This window comes from Rissa tridactyla, chromosome Z, assembly GCF_028500815.1.
Source record: "Rissa tridactyla isolate bRisTri1 chromosome Z, bRisTri1.patW.cur.20221130, whole genome shotgun sequence".
Classification (NCBI taxonomy): Eukaryota; Metazoa; Chordata; class Aves; order Charadriiformes; family Laridae; genus Rissa; species Rissa tridactyla.
The window spans coordinates 20,511,981-20,526,810 of NC_071497.1; the positions used below are offsets into that span (position 1 = coordinate 20,511,981).

At 39.7% G+C, this 14,830-nt stretch overlaps 1 protein-coding gene across 2 annotated transcripts in view; it reads left to right on the plus strand.

The window, feature by feature from the left end:
* The first annotated feature begins 384 nt into the window (after nt 1-384).
* Nucleotides 385-14,830, plus strand: part of SRFBP1 (serum response factor binding protein 1) — an 81,908-nt gene continuing 67,462 nt past the window's right edge. For both annotated transcript variants that reach the window (XM_054184813.1, XM_054184814.1), the window contains exon 1: nt 385-532. In XM_054184813.1, the coding sequence (XP_054040788.1) occupies nt 503-532 (30 nt within the window). In that variant the 5' untranslated portion in view covers nt 385-502. The remainder of the gene's footprint in view (nt 533-14,830) is intronic.

The window sequence follows — 14,830 nt, forward strand, 5'->3', positions numbered from 1 at the left end:
TTATTTCTAAGATTAAAAACAATTCCGAGGGCAGATGTCTCTTTAGTTCGAGGATTTAGAGGTGCACATCTTCTCAGCTCTTTGGTTCGGCCAGCTGATGATGCAATGCAACAGCATAAAATACACCACAACAACGAGAATTTTCAGGTTTAACCTAATGCGAGGTGAGCTCTTTCCAAAAAGCTGCCTCCGACGCGCCACTCCGGATCCTCTTCCTGCTTCTCACCCGCGAGAACCAGAAGAAAACCCTTTTTACCCTCATTTCTAACGGAAAGTGTCCTGCGCGCTGCCCGGGGAGGGCCTGGAGGACCGAGGCCTTAGAGAGCCGGCCTAGAGAGGCTCTGACCATCGAGTTCCAGCCTGGAGTGGGGCTGGCACGGCGCATGCGCGGGGTTTCGCTTCGCGCTGCCGCTGCAGCGGCGTGGGGAGAGCTCGGAGGGGCGGCGGCGCCGGCCGGGACGGGCCGGGGGCCGGCGGAGCTCTGCGGTCAGGGGCCGGCGCTATGGCTCCCGTGCTGAACCTCAACAACGAGGTGAGCCACGCGCCTCCTTTGGGGTGGCGGTGGGAGCAGGCCGGCTGGGGACGGTTGGGCCGGGGAGGGCCAGGCCGGGGCAGCGGCCGTTGGAGAGGGCCGGGGCAGCGGGAGGGGAGGGAAGCGGCAGAGCTCGGGGGCGGCGTGTCCCCCTGCGAGCGGGCCGGGCCGGGCCGGGCCGGACCCGAGTCTCCCCAGGGCCGGTGGAAGCGGTAGGGAAGGTCCCGTTGCGGCCCCGGCTGCCGCTGTCGCCATGTGGCCTGAGAGGGCCGCCTCCGACCCCCCGGGAGACGCTGCGCACTGTGCTGGCTCTCAGCCAAAGGGCTTTGTGAAGAAAGTAAACTACCTTTAGGGGGGCCCAACACAATTGTCGGCGCGTGTGCTTCGGTTCAACATCCTGTCATTGAGCGTCAATCATTTCATCATCATATCATGTCGTGTCTTACTGTGTGTGTGTTCGCGCTGAAGTTTTACAGGTATTGCTAGCGGACCTGCCAAAGTCTCAGCTGCCTGTCTCCCGGATAGTAAAGTTATGGCGTTGCCCGACTTCCTTGGAGGTGGAGGGGTTCAGAATGAGAAATGAATGGGTTAGAACTAGTTTTTTCCTGTTCTGTGAGAAGTTTGGTGTTTCGTGTTTCTTTCGGATTTTTTTTCCCCGCTCTGTAGCATGAATTAAATGAATTATATGTGTTTCAACTGTGGTGGATGTTGACTGCGCATTTGCAAATCATTGTGTTCAATGATGTTTGACACAACCAGCCTCTTTAAACTGTTGCTGCAACATTTAAAGTGTAGCTGACAGTTCTACTGAGCATGTGTTGTATCAGCCTCTGCAGATAGCATTGTGTGCTTCCAGAATTCCTAGATAATTCACAGTATGGTTCAAGTTGCTGTATGTCATCAGCAGAACCAAAATGACAGATTATGCAAGCATTTTCAGATTATACTTGTATTTAAAGTAAGTTTTATGTTTTAGGTATTTAGTAACTTTGAGAAAGATTGATTTGCAAGTCAGGAATTTAGTAAGAGGTAGTCTGTTTGTCAGAAAAATTGTAGTTTGGTAATACATAAAATATGGATATTTACTTGGTAATTTATTGGAAGATTTTTGTCCTTGCTATTAACAAAAGTTCAGTTGTGGGTGATTTCCCATTGAAATATGCCTGTGAATCACCAAGGAAAGAAGAGAGTATTTCATTCATTGTTGAAGCAGGGATTTTTTTGATTGATCAAGTTCAGGTGGTGATTCATAGTCTTTCACCAAAGAAATACTCATATAAAAAGGGATGAAAAAAAGAAGTGTTATTTGACTGAGGAATGACCAAACAGTTCTTCAGAAAAAGACAGAATACAATGAGTTTCTGTATGAAATATTGAAAAATTTCAGTAAGGACACTGGAGACGCTGTTCCTTTTTACAGTTCAAACATCACCCTGTCCTAAGAGGAAACTGAAAGTAAGTTTCTTAGATTTTCTGGAGGTATGAGCTTTCACAGAATCACAGAAACTTCAGAGTTGGAAGGGTCCTCTAGAGATCATCTAGTCCAACTCCCCTGCTAAAGCAGGATTGCCCAGAGCACATTACTCAGGACTGCATCCAGGCGAGTCTTGAAAATCTCCAGAGAAGGGGACTCCACACCCTCTCTGGGCAGCCTGTTCCAGTGCTCTGTCACCCTCACTGTAAAGAAGTTTTTCCGTGTATTTGAACGGAACTTCCTATGTTCCAGCTTGTGCCCATTGCCCCTTGTCCTGTCACTGGGAACCAATGAAAAGAGTCTGGCACTATCCTCCTTCAACCCACCCTTTAGATACTTGTATGCCATAATAAGGTCTCCCCTCAGCCTTCTCTTCTCCAGGCTAAAGCTCATCACAGCTCTCACAGCTAAAGCTTCATCACAGCTCGGACAAAAAGTAGACACTCTCTAAATACAGGTCTGTCCAAGATGTAAGGTAGTACAGAGACTGAAATCAAGAGGGACAGAAGGTCGGGCTGGCTAAGAGTAGGATGGAGACCTAGTGTGAATAGTTAAGCAATTTTTTCCATTTCTACACCTACCTATGCCTTTTCATAAGCATCAGAGCTGTATTAATTACTCTGATGACCCTAAGTCATAAAATCTGAAATAAATATTTTCTGTACCAATACCTGGATATCCTCTGTATTTATGACTGAGATTCCCTTTTAAGAACATATTTTACTGGTAAGAGATACTTATCTTCCTCTAATAAAGGTGAAATGGTGGAATTTGAGCATCAATACAGTAATGATTTTTGAAAGTCTAATGTTTTACATGAACTATTGGATTTTTCTTGTGTATTCTTACAATTTGCTAAGGGAAAAATTTACTGTCATTACAAAGCAGCTGTATGTACTATGTACCTTTGGCATTCCACAGTCAACCAACGTCTTCCCCCGTTTGTCTATATCAAATAGGCATGACGGTAGTTATTGCAGGAAGAACTTTGTGACGTTTGTATAGCTGATAAACTTGTTTGTCTTAGCTGATTTTACATTAGTTATGTGTAAGGCCTTATAAATTCAGCTGTCTTATATTTTCTTATTCCAGGTTTTAATTCTGGCAAAGGCAGACTTCTGCTATTAATTAATATCATAAACTGTAATGGCCTCCAAAATTATGAAGTCTTAAGAAATTCTAGGATGATGGGTTTCAAAATATTTTTTACCGATTCATATTTTGTTTACAGGAAGAGCAAATAGTTTAAGACCAGTGTTTCTCAGTAATGTGAATTTACAACTTTCTTAATTCTAATTAACCTTTATTTTCATCACTTCCTGTTATATATTTGATACTAGTAACTAACAAAAAAATAGTTATTGATGTCCAAAAACTTATTTGTTCTGGAGTGTCTACAGCATTCCTGTAAGTTGTATTGTCATAGGTAAAAGCTGCACAGCATCTGCTTGTACAGATAAGAGATATTTGTGTAGCTTATTTCTGAATGGCAAGGATAATTACTAAACACTGGAGTAGGTAGCTTCAGTGTAATTCAGTGGCAGGACTTATTCTGGTATTACTGTCCTGGTGGAAAAAAAAAAAAAACAACAAAACAACCCTCTCACTCTTAATGGAAAGTTTTGTTAGTACAGTGTAAAAATCAAGCCTTTGATTCCAATATTATAATGAAGTAAAGTGTACATGTGTTGAAATTAAAGAACATTTAACTGGGTGATGATTTAACTTCTTATCACTAAAGAAACTTGGAAGTTTAATAATATTATTATTATGAAAATCTAATACACAAAGGAAATGAGACAAATAAAGGACTGTGATGTCTGTGTCCTTTCTGACAGCTTTTGAATTCATTGACTAATTTCAGAGATTTTGGAAAGGAGTAGAGACCTCAAAAGTTGGGGTTTTTTTTTCTAAAATTATCATTTGGTTAAAGAGTAGTGCTTCCATGAAGCAATATGCTCCCAACTGTTCTGATCTAATAGGGAACAAAGAATGAAAATGTCATACCGTTTAGGTGACTGCATGAATGGGATCTGAAATTACTGTGCAGCGGTAAGAATCCTGGATGAAAGAAAGAGGGAATTGCAGTTGTTGTGATGAAGTGAAATAAGACAGAAAAATGTAAGAAATCGGTCATAATTATTCAGCTATTCACAGAATAATCAGTTCAGACATTCTATCCATAATTTAGTTTATTTTTTCATGTAAAGTTGTTTATATCTATGTAACAGCTTCAGAAGCTCATTATTTCCATGTTAACAAACAGGTATTGTGCCAAGAGTGTATAAATGTTCTTTATATTTTTCTCTAGTTGCATACATACCCAGATAATAACAGAAAAAGCAAGATCTTAGCAGAACTCACAGTTAGCAAGGTGCAGTAATTTTAAGTAATTTAATAATGTGGTAGGTATAGTTTCAGTGTGACTGCATGACTGAAAAACTAAGATTGAAAAGAGTTAAAAAACACAAATGTTTTTGTAATTCAGACATCCCATTCCTGTAAGGGATTATTGCATTTTGATTTCTGTGCCCAGGACAGAGTTGGTGGTGGGAGGAAGTAAAGACTGCAATTAGCTAGAACAAAGTGAAACAGTGAAGACTGGAGCTTTTGAGAAAGAAGAGAAGAATGCAGTATTTCTTACCATTTTCTACTCATCATGTTCTTTTACACAAGGGAAAACAATGCGTAGAATTAAAAAGTTCAGTCTTAAAATTATTATGTATCGACTGCATATGATCATGCTTTTTTGGGGTTTGTCTGTATTAAGCCTAATTGTATTCTCATCTCGTGCTCGTGGTTAATTTTATAAGCATGCAGACTGAAGGAATCTTTTTAAAAAACTATTTCTGTCTTGTATGTGTTTCCTATTTTAAAAAGCTTTCTAAGAATTTTCAGGTGTCTTGTCACAAAATCGCTTCCAAAATTAAGCTTTTCTGGAAACATTTGCTAGATGGCAGCACATAATCATCAACAGCCATGGACGAGGACAAGTTTAAAGGGAGATAGCTCATGTTTAATGTGAAAAAGGATTGTTGTTGATCAGCCATATACAGTAGTGTGAAATTGAAGCTTTTGAATGAGATCCAACCCAGATTTATGTTTTTTTCAGAACCCGTGCTTCTTAAATTATGTTCTGTTTTTACAGTCATACTCTGCTAACACTATCATATAATTGCAACAAATACAGTTATCACTCTGCCTCCTTTTCTTTCTTTTTTTTTTGAATTAAATTTTTCTTACAACTGCTTCAGGGAATTAAGTTGAAGAAAGACCGTGAAGCTAATGCAAATGATGTCTGTATGAATTGTTTTAAAAATAAGTGTTCGAGTTTGTATCTATATGAGTGCTGTAATCGCTGAAGTTGAATATTAGTAACGCATCATATTATGTAAAGCAATTTTAAATCTTCTCAGAGTTGAGAGCTGCTTCTGTCCATGGGACATATGAATTGAATTTGCCAAACTTTTTTGGGCATGGAAACTTTGGTACCAGGTGATTTTTTTGTCTTAAATTTGTATCTAATAATGGCATCCCTCCAAAGTAATTTCTCACTATAAAAATGTTATGGACCTATTAGTGAATTAGAAAAGATTAAGCTTTATTTACAAAGTTATGTTTTTTAGGTAATAAAACCTAATGTCTACATAACACTTGTCATCCACAATTGAAGTGTTCTTTTTCTTTTTTCCTAAAAGTTAGAGTCAAGATAAAAGAATATCTTCAGAGTAATATGTGTGCATGCACATTTTTCAGTCTGCTAAACAAAGTGCAGATTTAAAAAATGCTATGTAGGGAGCTTAGTAATGAAGCTCAAGGTGTTGGATTCCACTCAGTAGTGTTTTGGGTCCCAAAAATTTATGTTGTGGTACACAATATGGTGATACACAGGCCCTTTTACTCTTTAGATTTAGGACTGACATCCTGACCTTTGAGTTATCTGGACTGCAATTTAAATGAATGATATGTTCAGAAAGCAATGTGGACATAAGGATAAGGATTTACACTGATGTAGAGCAAAGTCAGAGATAGATAGTATGGCTTATTATGAAAAACATCAGACAAAAAGCCATGGGAAATGACCTTAACTTGTGAAGACAGACTGACATAACAGCTTTTGAAAGTCTGAAACTGCAGTCTGAGTTATTTCTGTAATTCTGTGACACTTGCATCTTCTATCACAGTGCAACCAGAAGTAAATGTTCATTTGCAAATACTTCTATAAAGGCTGGGTTGGCCTGGTGTAGCATGGGTAGGTGTCATGTTTGTCATTAATTGGTCAGGCATAGCTAAGATAACGGATGTAAGTAGAAAAACAGTTACTGAAGCTGCGTTTATGCATGCCTTCATTCACAAATTTCTGAAAGGCCAGGTATATGCTTTTAAAAGTAAATCAGTTTTGGTGACCAAAGCTTCTGCGTAGCAGTGAAAAAAACATGGTCTGACTGGCATATCAGGTGGAATTGTTAAAGAATAGAGAGGAATTTGAGAAGGTCATGCATTCTTCCTGAAGCTGAATTGACCTATATAGCCAGGAACTGCTTCATGATTTTTCTAAGGTGCATTAAATGTAAAAAAACAGATTACTTACCCATAAGAGTCCTTAGTGCGTTATATATTTCTGTTATTGATACAGTAGGTCCATCGTGCTTGTATATTTGTCAATTTTAAATTGATCTGAAATGAAATTAATTTAAAGGTTTTTAGTCGTTGAATGATAACCATTTTTGCAGAGAAACATTTCATACAAAGTGAGTTTAAGACTTCTCCATGGTATTTGTTTGCAGTTACTTAAGATCTTCCTTATTTTCAGTATTCTTTACCATTATGACTGCCACATCACTCAGATGTGACAAGCCTCTCTGTGTTTTCATTGACTTAAGATGACAATTTAGACATATAATTCAAGATTTTTCTTATTCATGACATACACACACACCCCATTTTAGGCTATAGAAACTGCAGCAGTTTTTAACATTGAAAGGCCTTTCATATAAGCCTTTTTGTGAAGAATTGCTTTGCAGTTCAGTATGTGGTGTCTCAGACACATGCGGCGTGCCCCCAAAGGAGTGATTCTCTGACTGTGGTTTCATGGGCAGCTGGACTCACTGCTTCTGAAGCTGGGGCTTCTCACTCTCTTTTGCTGCTCACCCATTCCAGCCACATGGTTGTGCCTCCCTCTTCTGTGTGCAGAATAAATTTTTTGCTAGGGTAGTTTTCTGCTACTGATTTACGGTAGCACGGTCTTAGAGGGAGTGAGAACAGCAGGAACATGGGACCAGGGATGAATGGGAGGCGTGTGGAAGAGGAGTGGAGATGGGCTGTCCCTCTTCCACCACAGTGGGCTGGTCACTTGGCTTGTGGGGCTGGTAGAAATGTGATGTTCTTCATTTCACTTCAGTCTTTAGGCAGTGACATTTCTGTGAAATCAACATAAGATTTGGGGAGGGTGTTCAACCAGCAAACCCTAAAATAGTCAGGATGATTATATGACCTTCAGTTATGTTGTTCAGGAGGTGTTTGTTAACGGAAATTAACTAGTGGTCAAGGCTCCAAGGGCAGGAGAACTCCAGGGTTCAAAGAGGAAGCCAAAGGAGCCCTTACTTTTCTCTGATCTTGATAATGTTGCATAATAAGTTCACTGGAGAGTAATTACAAATCAACTTGAAAGAAGACTCTTATAGTTTCACTGTTATATTTAAATAAGTTTATATTTATTTTTGGAAAATGTGACCAGGGGTATATTAAGGGGGAAGAAAAATCCTAGTCTCTTACCTGTTGCAAAAGAACTCTTAAAAACAAGTTGCAGTCCAGTAATAAGTAAAGCAAGATGTAATTTTCAGGAGTTGTATTTCCCACAGTAATCAGAGAAATGAACACTTAGGCCTTCTTTCTTGGGTTTTCTTGGAAATTGCTTTTCGCTAGCATGAAGAAGCTGTTGTGAACATTCAATTTTTAGTATATTATCCAAAGGTCTAGTGTTACATAAGGTATATTGTGATATTTTTAAGTGCATTCCTGGATCTTCTTTACCAGTGATGAAAAAGAATCCTATATGGAAACTTTCAAAATAACAGCGACTGAGTGCTGCAGGCACTATGGTGTTTAAAGCAGTCTGAAATACTGGGCAGCCAGCCCAGTGCGGTGATCCAGGCTTCTCTTTGAAATAAAGTAGCTACCCCCAAAGATCTGTTTCGTGTACTATCCCCTGGGCTACGTGGAAATTCAGGAGTTCCTTTAGGGCAATTTAATATTCCTGTGTGCGGACTTTATAGCTGCCTAAAGGGGAGGTAAGGCATAAGGTGAGGTATCTGACCAGTATTATCCGGTATTGGACTGAGCTGTGAGATGTCTTACTGCTCATAATTCAAAATTTTATGCCTTCTTTCAAGGCATGCCTCTGTCTGATGGGGAAAATGCTGCCTTTTTTTGTTTAATGGCTTAGTTGCTAAAAATTTTCCAGTAGTTGAGAAAGCTGGTGTGTAGGTTCCCTCAGTTTGAGTGGAATCCTGTGATCTCAGTGACCAGCAGAGTGCACTAATCACAAATACTAACCAATACTAACGCTGGGCTACTGTCCAGGGAAAAAAGGGAGATTCTATGGGGTGAGGGGAGTCTGGTCATGTATTTCACCAGTGTGAGCGTTTCCGTAGGAAAAGTCCTCGGCAGTGCTCCAAAGGCTGCTTATCCAACAATTAACATAAAATACATGAGCTCCCTCAAAGGAAATACTGGAACTCCGAACTCTTTACCCCCAAGGAAATTCTTCTTGCTGGTCTACAGATGAGTTCCCTTTTGCTGTTTTGTCTCTGGCTTATCAGCCTTGTTTGTTCCAGCACCTATCTGTCATGCCGGCCAAGTCACTCTGTGGAAGTAGAAGCATTTGTCCTAGACTCCTTCACGTTGAAGAAGGTCTGTAATTTTAGGCTTTTCAGTTCTGATAAGTGCCTCAACATCTAAACTGTTCCTCAGATGGTGGACACCAGTTCTAGTACGGTCCTAAGCTATCTATCAGTATGGTTAAGGTAGATCAGAGAGACTCTGTCTTTTGGGCAACTTAAGTCAGCTTTAGGTTCATCTGTCACCACTTCAAAATTATTGTTAAGGTAAAGTGGCTAGCACTTAGATACTTTTGAAAAAGTACAGGTGCTTAGAATGCTCTGTCGTCAAAATTGAAGCTGTGGTTGTATCCTGGCACTGCCAAAATCTCCATATCCCCGGCTTGCACGTGGTTTTAAATACTTCCTTGAAGCTGGTCATACAGTCTCTTATATGTCACTGAAAACGGTCTAAAGTCTTGGAAAGGCATATAAACCAGTTATGAAAACTGACGAAAAATAAACTTATACACAATTCAAAACAAAATAGCTAATGTGTTCCATCAGTTTATTTCTCAGTATACTTGCAAATCACTACTTTTTTTTCTATAAAGTCCAAGTGTGTGCAAAGTTAGAAAGCAAACAGGACTTTCTCTTTAAACTCTGCAATACTTGGCAGCAGTCATTTTAGCTCTATGGAAATGCATGTAAAAATTCTTGCATTACTTGTGTTACTAATAAATAATTCTAAGCACAACAGTTTCTTGAAGGAGGGGGAAACTGTGCTAGATTGGGCTTGAATTCTGCTTAAAACAGTTCAAGTGTTAAATTACTGACATTCTTTTACAGACCATGTAAATGTCCTAAGGAAAAGGTCTTTTGAAAGCTTATGAAATTTCCAAACTTATACTCTGTGAGATAGAATTCTGAGGAATTGTGGCTTTTTTTTTGTTCCCCAGGAACTGTTCCAGCAGCTGTTTCTAAAGTTTCTACAGTTGCCACATCATCAGTTATACTAATATTAACAGCAAATTCTGATCTGCTATTCACACAGATTTTGTTTCAGCAGATTACTGAAGCAATTAAACACAGCAAACTATGCAGTTTTTTGCTTCTGGCAATATTGTATACAGCCGTTATCAAACTACTGTACTTCAGGATAGAAATGAAAACTTTTCCTTAGCTCAAGTGGTTTATATAAAGTGTGTGTGGTAGGCCACGTAGACTAGTAAGATGCTCTCGTAAAACAAAACATCTGTGGTTTCTTGGTGTGGTAGTGTACAATAATGAAAAAAACATGCAAACATGGTCATGGGAAACTTTGTAACTTTTATTTTAAAGGAACTGTGAGATACTTGCAGTACACAGTATAGTCTTTTATCAGATGTAATTTATGGGTATATATGCATGCATAAAATACAATTTAAAAAAATGGTTCTATTACAGTACACGTGCTTAATTGCTTACTGCTGTCATTGCAGACATCTTTCTGCAACCTTTGCATTGCTGAGCCTGAAGCTTACTGCCAAATGAAGAAGGAAGCAAGGCTGAAATGGGTGTAGAAGGGAAGGGGTAGCGTTGGATTTTTTTCCTAATAGAATATGGGGTTTGGAGGAGGAGAGGTTCCTAGAAGGAGAATACAACTCAATCGTGAATTCATTGCAAATTGGCGATTGGTATAGCCATGATAAAATTCTTTTCAGTTTGTCTTGTGCTGCAGAGGTCAGTAGTGAAGAGCAATTAAGGGAAAAGTTTTTTAGTTAGGGTTTTCAGCACAAAAGTGGCCAGCTGCTAAATTCAGTAACCTTTTTATTGTCCTTTAAATCATATAAGAGAAGGGATTTAAAATTCTTGTACTGATTTTATATCAAAAAAATAAATTACCATTACGCTATTTCTGTTGCAAACATGTGTCACGATTCATAGGGCATTTAATACCAAATTAAATCTCTGTGCATGTATATATATATATTCAAAACTAACTACTTAGAATGCAAATCAGTTATCATTTTTTTAGAATGCAAATATTCTATTCATTTTTATTCTGGTGTCTTTTCTGTTCTGCAGTCATCTGACTTAGACTCATGCTTTTCCATTCTGTAATTTTTGTGTTGAGTAAACAGGTCAAAATTGGGTCCAGCAGAGTATTTGTGTAATTCCTCTTGGAGAATTTCTATTTAAATCACCAGTAAGCTCGATACTGAGATTTCCATGACACTAATAATAAGCTCTTAAATTCACAAATTTAAGATTGTGTGTGCTATCTAGAGATCTGGTTGGATTCATTCAGTTGTGTTGCAAGCTAGTTTGTTGTGTGTTTGTAGACCTGTATAAATTCTTTTTATCTGTGGTCAAGGAAATGTTGTATACAAACTGGCTCTCAGCAGTTTAATTGGACAACTACCAATTTAAGATATTAGTGTATAGCAGCTTGGTAGGGTGAGAAGTTAGACTGCAAGGTCTTTAAAGTTGATGACAGTGTGAAAGAGTTCAGTCTCAAAGATTCACTACCCCAACTAGGGGCAGAAACAAGTAAAATTCCAGTAGGATCAGGAGCTCAGAGTGAGGAGTGAAATGTGAGCGAATTTTTGTTCACTGTTTTTCATGAGTCAAATGTTGGAATTGGGGCTTGTCTATATCCTAAAACATACTGTGTGTTGAGGTAAGGTGCAAATGTAAGCAGTGAATCTGGACTAGCTCTTTGGAAGCTGTTTTAGAACAAGAGTGCCATCTTATGATTTGGCTTACTTGGTTTCCAAATAACTGTAATAATGAGAATAAGACAGTTTCAAATAAAAATCTCCAAACATGCTTTAAAATGTCTATAAAGTTGTGTTTATTCCTTCATTATTTTTGTTCTCTTTTTTTCTTCTGCAGTTCAGGAGTTCTTTGCTTGTTTCCCTAGATTCTAACCTTGCTCATTTCAGTAGAGAATGAAAACTAGCCAGGAAAATAAAACTGACCAATAGAAAACAAAACTTATTTGCCACAGTATAATTCTTAATACTTTTTAAACTAAAAATCTTAAAACAACTTTTTTTTTTTGTCTTGAAAGGAAGTGTTCCCAAGAAAGCCCACCTCTTTTAAAGAAAACAGTGTTTCAAAGCTCGTGGTGGAGCAAGGCAAACGGAAATGAGATTTTTTACATAAACAATACATACAGCATATCACTGGCATAGAGCAACCAGTAAATGCCAAGTTATATCTGAATCTCTAAGTGGTTAGGGGAGTATTTTCCATTAAATTTGTAGCCATTATGATGTCATCATAGATGATACATGACATGGCCACATAGATGACCTCTCAAAATTTTTAGTGTGATAATGGGCTATCATCATTATTTTCAGAATCAGCTGTACCGTTGGGATCCACCCAAGGGTACTAAGGGTGGATGTGCTCTCACCAAGCCACTTCCATCATTTATCAGCAGTCCTGGCTAACCGGGGAGGTCCATTAGACTGGAGGTGAGTGAATGTGATGCCATCCAAAAGAAGGGCTGGAGGAGCATCCGGGGAGCTTGTCAGTCTGACCTCAGTGCCTGGGAAGGTTATGGGACAGACAATCCTGAGTGCCATCATGTGGCAAGTACAGGACAAGCAGGTGATCAGGCCCAGTCAGCATAGGTTCATGAGAGGCAGGTCCTGCTTGACTAACCTGATCTCCTATGATAAGGTAACCTGCTCAGTGGATGAGGGAAAGGCTGTAAAGGTTGTTTACCTAGGCTTTAGTAAAGCCTTTGTCACTGTTTCTCATAGCGTTCTCCTGCGAAACTGTCTGCTTGTGGCTCGGGTGGGCATACTCTTTGCTGGATGGCCAGGCCCAAAGAGCTGTGGTGAATGAAGTTAAATCCAGTTGGCAGCCGGTCACAAGTGGTGTTCCCCAGAGCTCAGTATTGGGGCCTGCTCTGTTTAATGTCTTTATCAATGATGTGGACGACGGGATTGAGTGCACCCTCAGTAAGTTTGCAGACGACACCAAGTTGGGTGGGAGTGTTGATCTGCTGGAGGGTAGGATGGCTCTCCAGGGGGATCTGGACAGGCTGGATCAATGGGCCAGGACCAATGGTATGATGTTCAACAACGTCAAGTGCTGGGTCCTGTACTTGAGGCACAAGTGCCCCATGCAGCGCTACAGGCTTCAGTAACAGTGGCTGGGGAAGTTGCCTGGCAGAAAAGGACCTGGGGATATTGGTCGACAGCTGTCTGAATATGACCCAATGGTATGCCCAGGTGGCCAAGAAAGCCAACAGTATCCTGGCTTGTGTTAGAAATAGTGTGTCCAGGAGGACTAGGGGAGTGATCATCCCCCTGTACTCAGAACTGCTGAGACCACACCTAGAGTACTTTGTTCAATTTTGGGCCCATCACTAGAAGAAAAGACATTGAGGTCCTGGAGCGTGTCCAGAGAAGAGCAACGAAGCTGGTGAAGGGTCTTGGACACAAGTCTGTGAGGATCAGCTGAGGGAACTCAGGTTCTTCAACCTGGAGAAAAGAAGGCTGAGAGGAGACTTTATCACTCTCTACAACTACCTGAAAGGAGGTTGTACTGACGTGGGGATTGGTCTCCTCTCCCAAGTAACAAGTGATAGGACGAGAGGAAATGGCCTAAAGTTGGGCCAGGGGAGGTTTAGATTGGACATCAGGAAAAATTTCTTCACCGAAAGACTTTTCAAGCACTGGAACAGGCTGTCGAGGGAAGTGGTTGAATCACCATCCCTGGAGGTATTTAAGACTTGTAGATGTGGGTCATGTAGCTTAGGGACATGATTTAATGGTGGTTTTGGCAGTGCTAGGTTAATGGTTGGACTCAGTGATCTTAAGGGTCTTTTCCAATGTAAATGATTCTATGATTCCTCTTTGCTATTTAATGAGAGCACATTAGAAGAAGTCTGAGGTCACGTACAGATATATTAATGTAGGAAGGGATGTGTGTATAGAGACTGGTTGCGTGAGATATGAGAGGCTAGTAAGAACTGTTTTGAATAGCAACTGTTTCAAAGGAATGAAAGAGGGATATCATCCCGAGGCAAAAGTCACTGGGAGACTGCTGCAAAGGAAATGAGTAGCATAGGAGCAAGAGAGCATAACTCACACTTAGTTGCATGATAAAATAGGAACTCCAGAAGATATAAAGCAAAAGGGCAGTTAAGGTGATTGCTTGTTGAGCAGTCCAGAAATAACAAGAATGATGGAAGGAAGGGCAGAGAGATGTAGCTGGTAATTCTCTAAATACTGTAACAGTCAAAAAATGATAGGTGGGTAATGAGGTGTGTCGGACAAGAGGAAATAGGATGTGGAATAAGGAGAGCTCATAAGGAGGGGAAATGTGTGTTTGGTATGAAAAAGCTGGATACTGAAGAAGAAAGTAGCAAGTTTCAGAAGGGAATCCCCCAGCAGAACCAGCACTTGGTATGGGAGAGAAGTTCTAAATGGATGGACAATAAACGTACCATACCTAAAATAGATGGGTAACGTGAGAGCACTTGTTCTGTTACAACAAAGAAGATTTTCCAGGCACCTTCATGCACTGCCTTAAGTTGTTAGTAACTAATACTGGAATAGTTACACAACGTCTTGTAGATCTGGTATCTTGGCAGCCGCCTGATGGAGAACTAATTGCTTGAAGGTATAGTTTTTAAACAAAAGAATAGTGTCTGTCAAACATCTGGCAGAGATATTTTAAGCTCTTTATTCCTTCTACTTTTCGTACTTGTCCTTTTACCCAGTTTCTATTTTGTGTCATTAAGAAACTTCCAGGAAGAGCCCAGATTATTAGGTTTTTCTTTTTCTTTTTTTTTTTTTTCCAAACACTGACTTTCCCATGTGTTTGTGTTTATGAAAAATTCTCATCATTAAATTGTTTTGTTTTGTGTTTTTTTTAAACTGTTCTCAGGGAGTTAAGAACACTAACTGGTGTAGCAAGGTAATTTTCCATTCCCACTAGAAAGAATCTTCCTGTCCTTCCAAAAAGATAAAAAGATTAAAAAGTTAGTTGTATAGTAGTGCT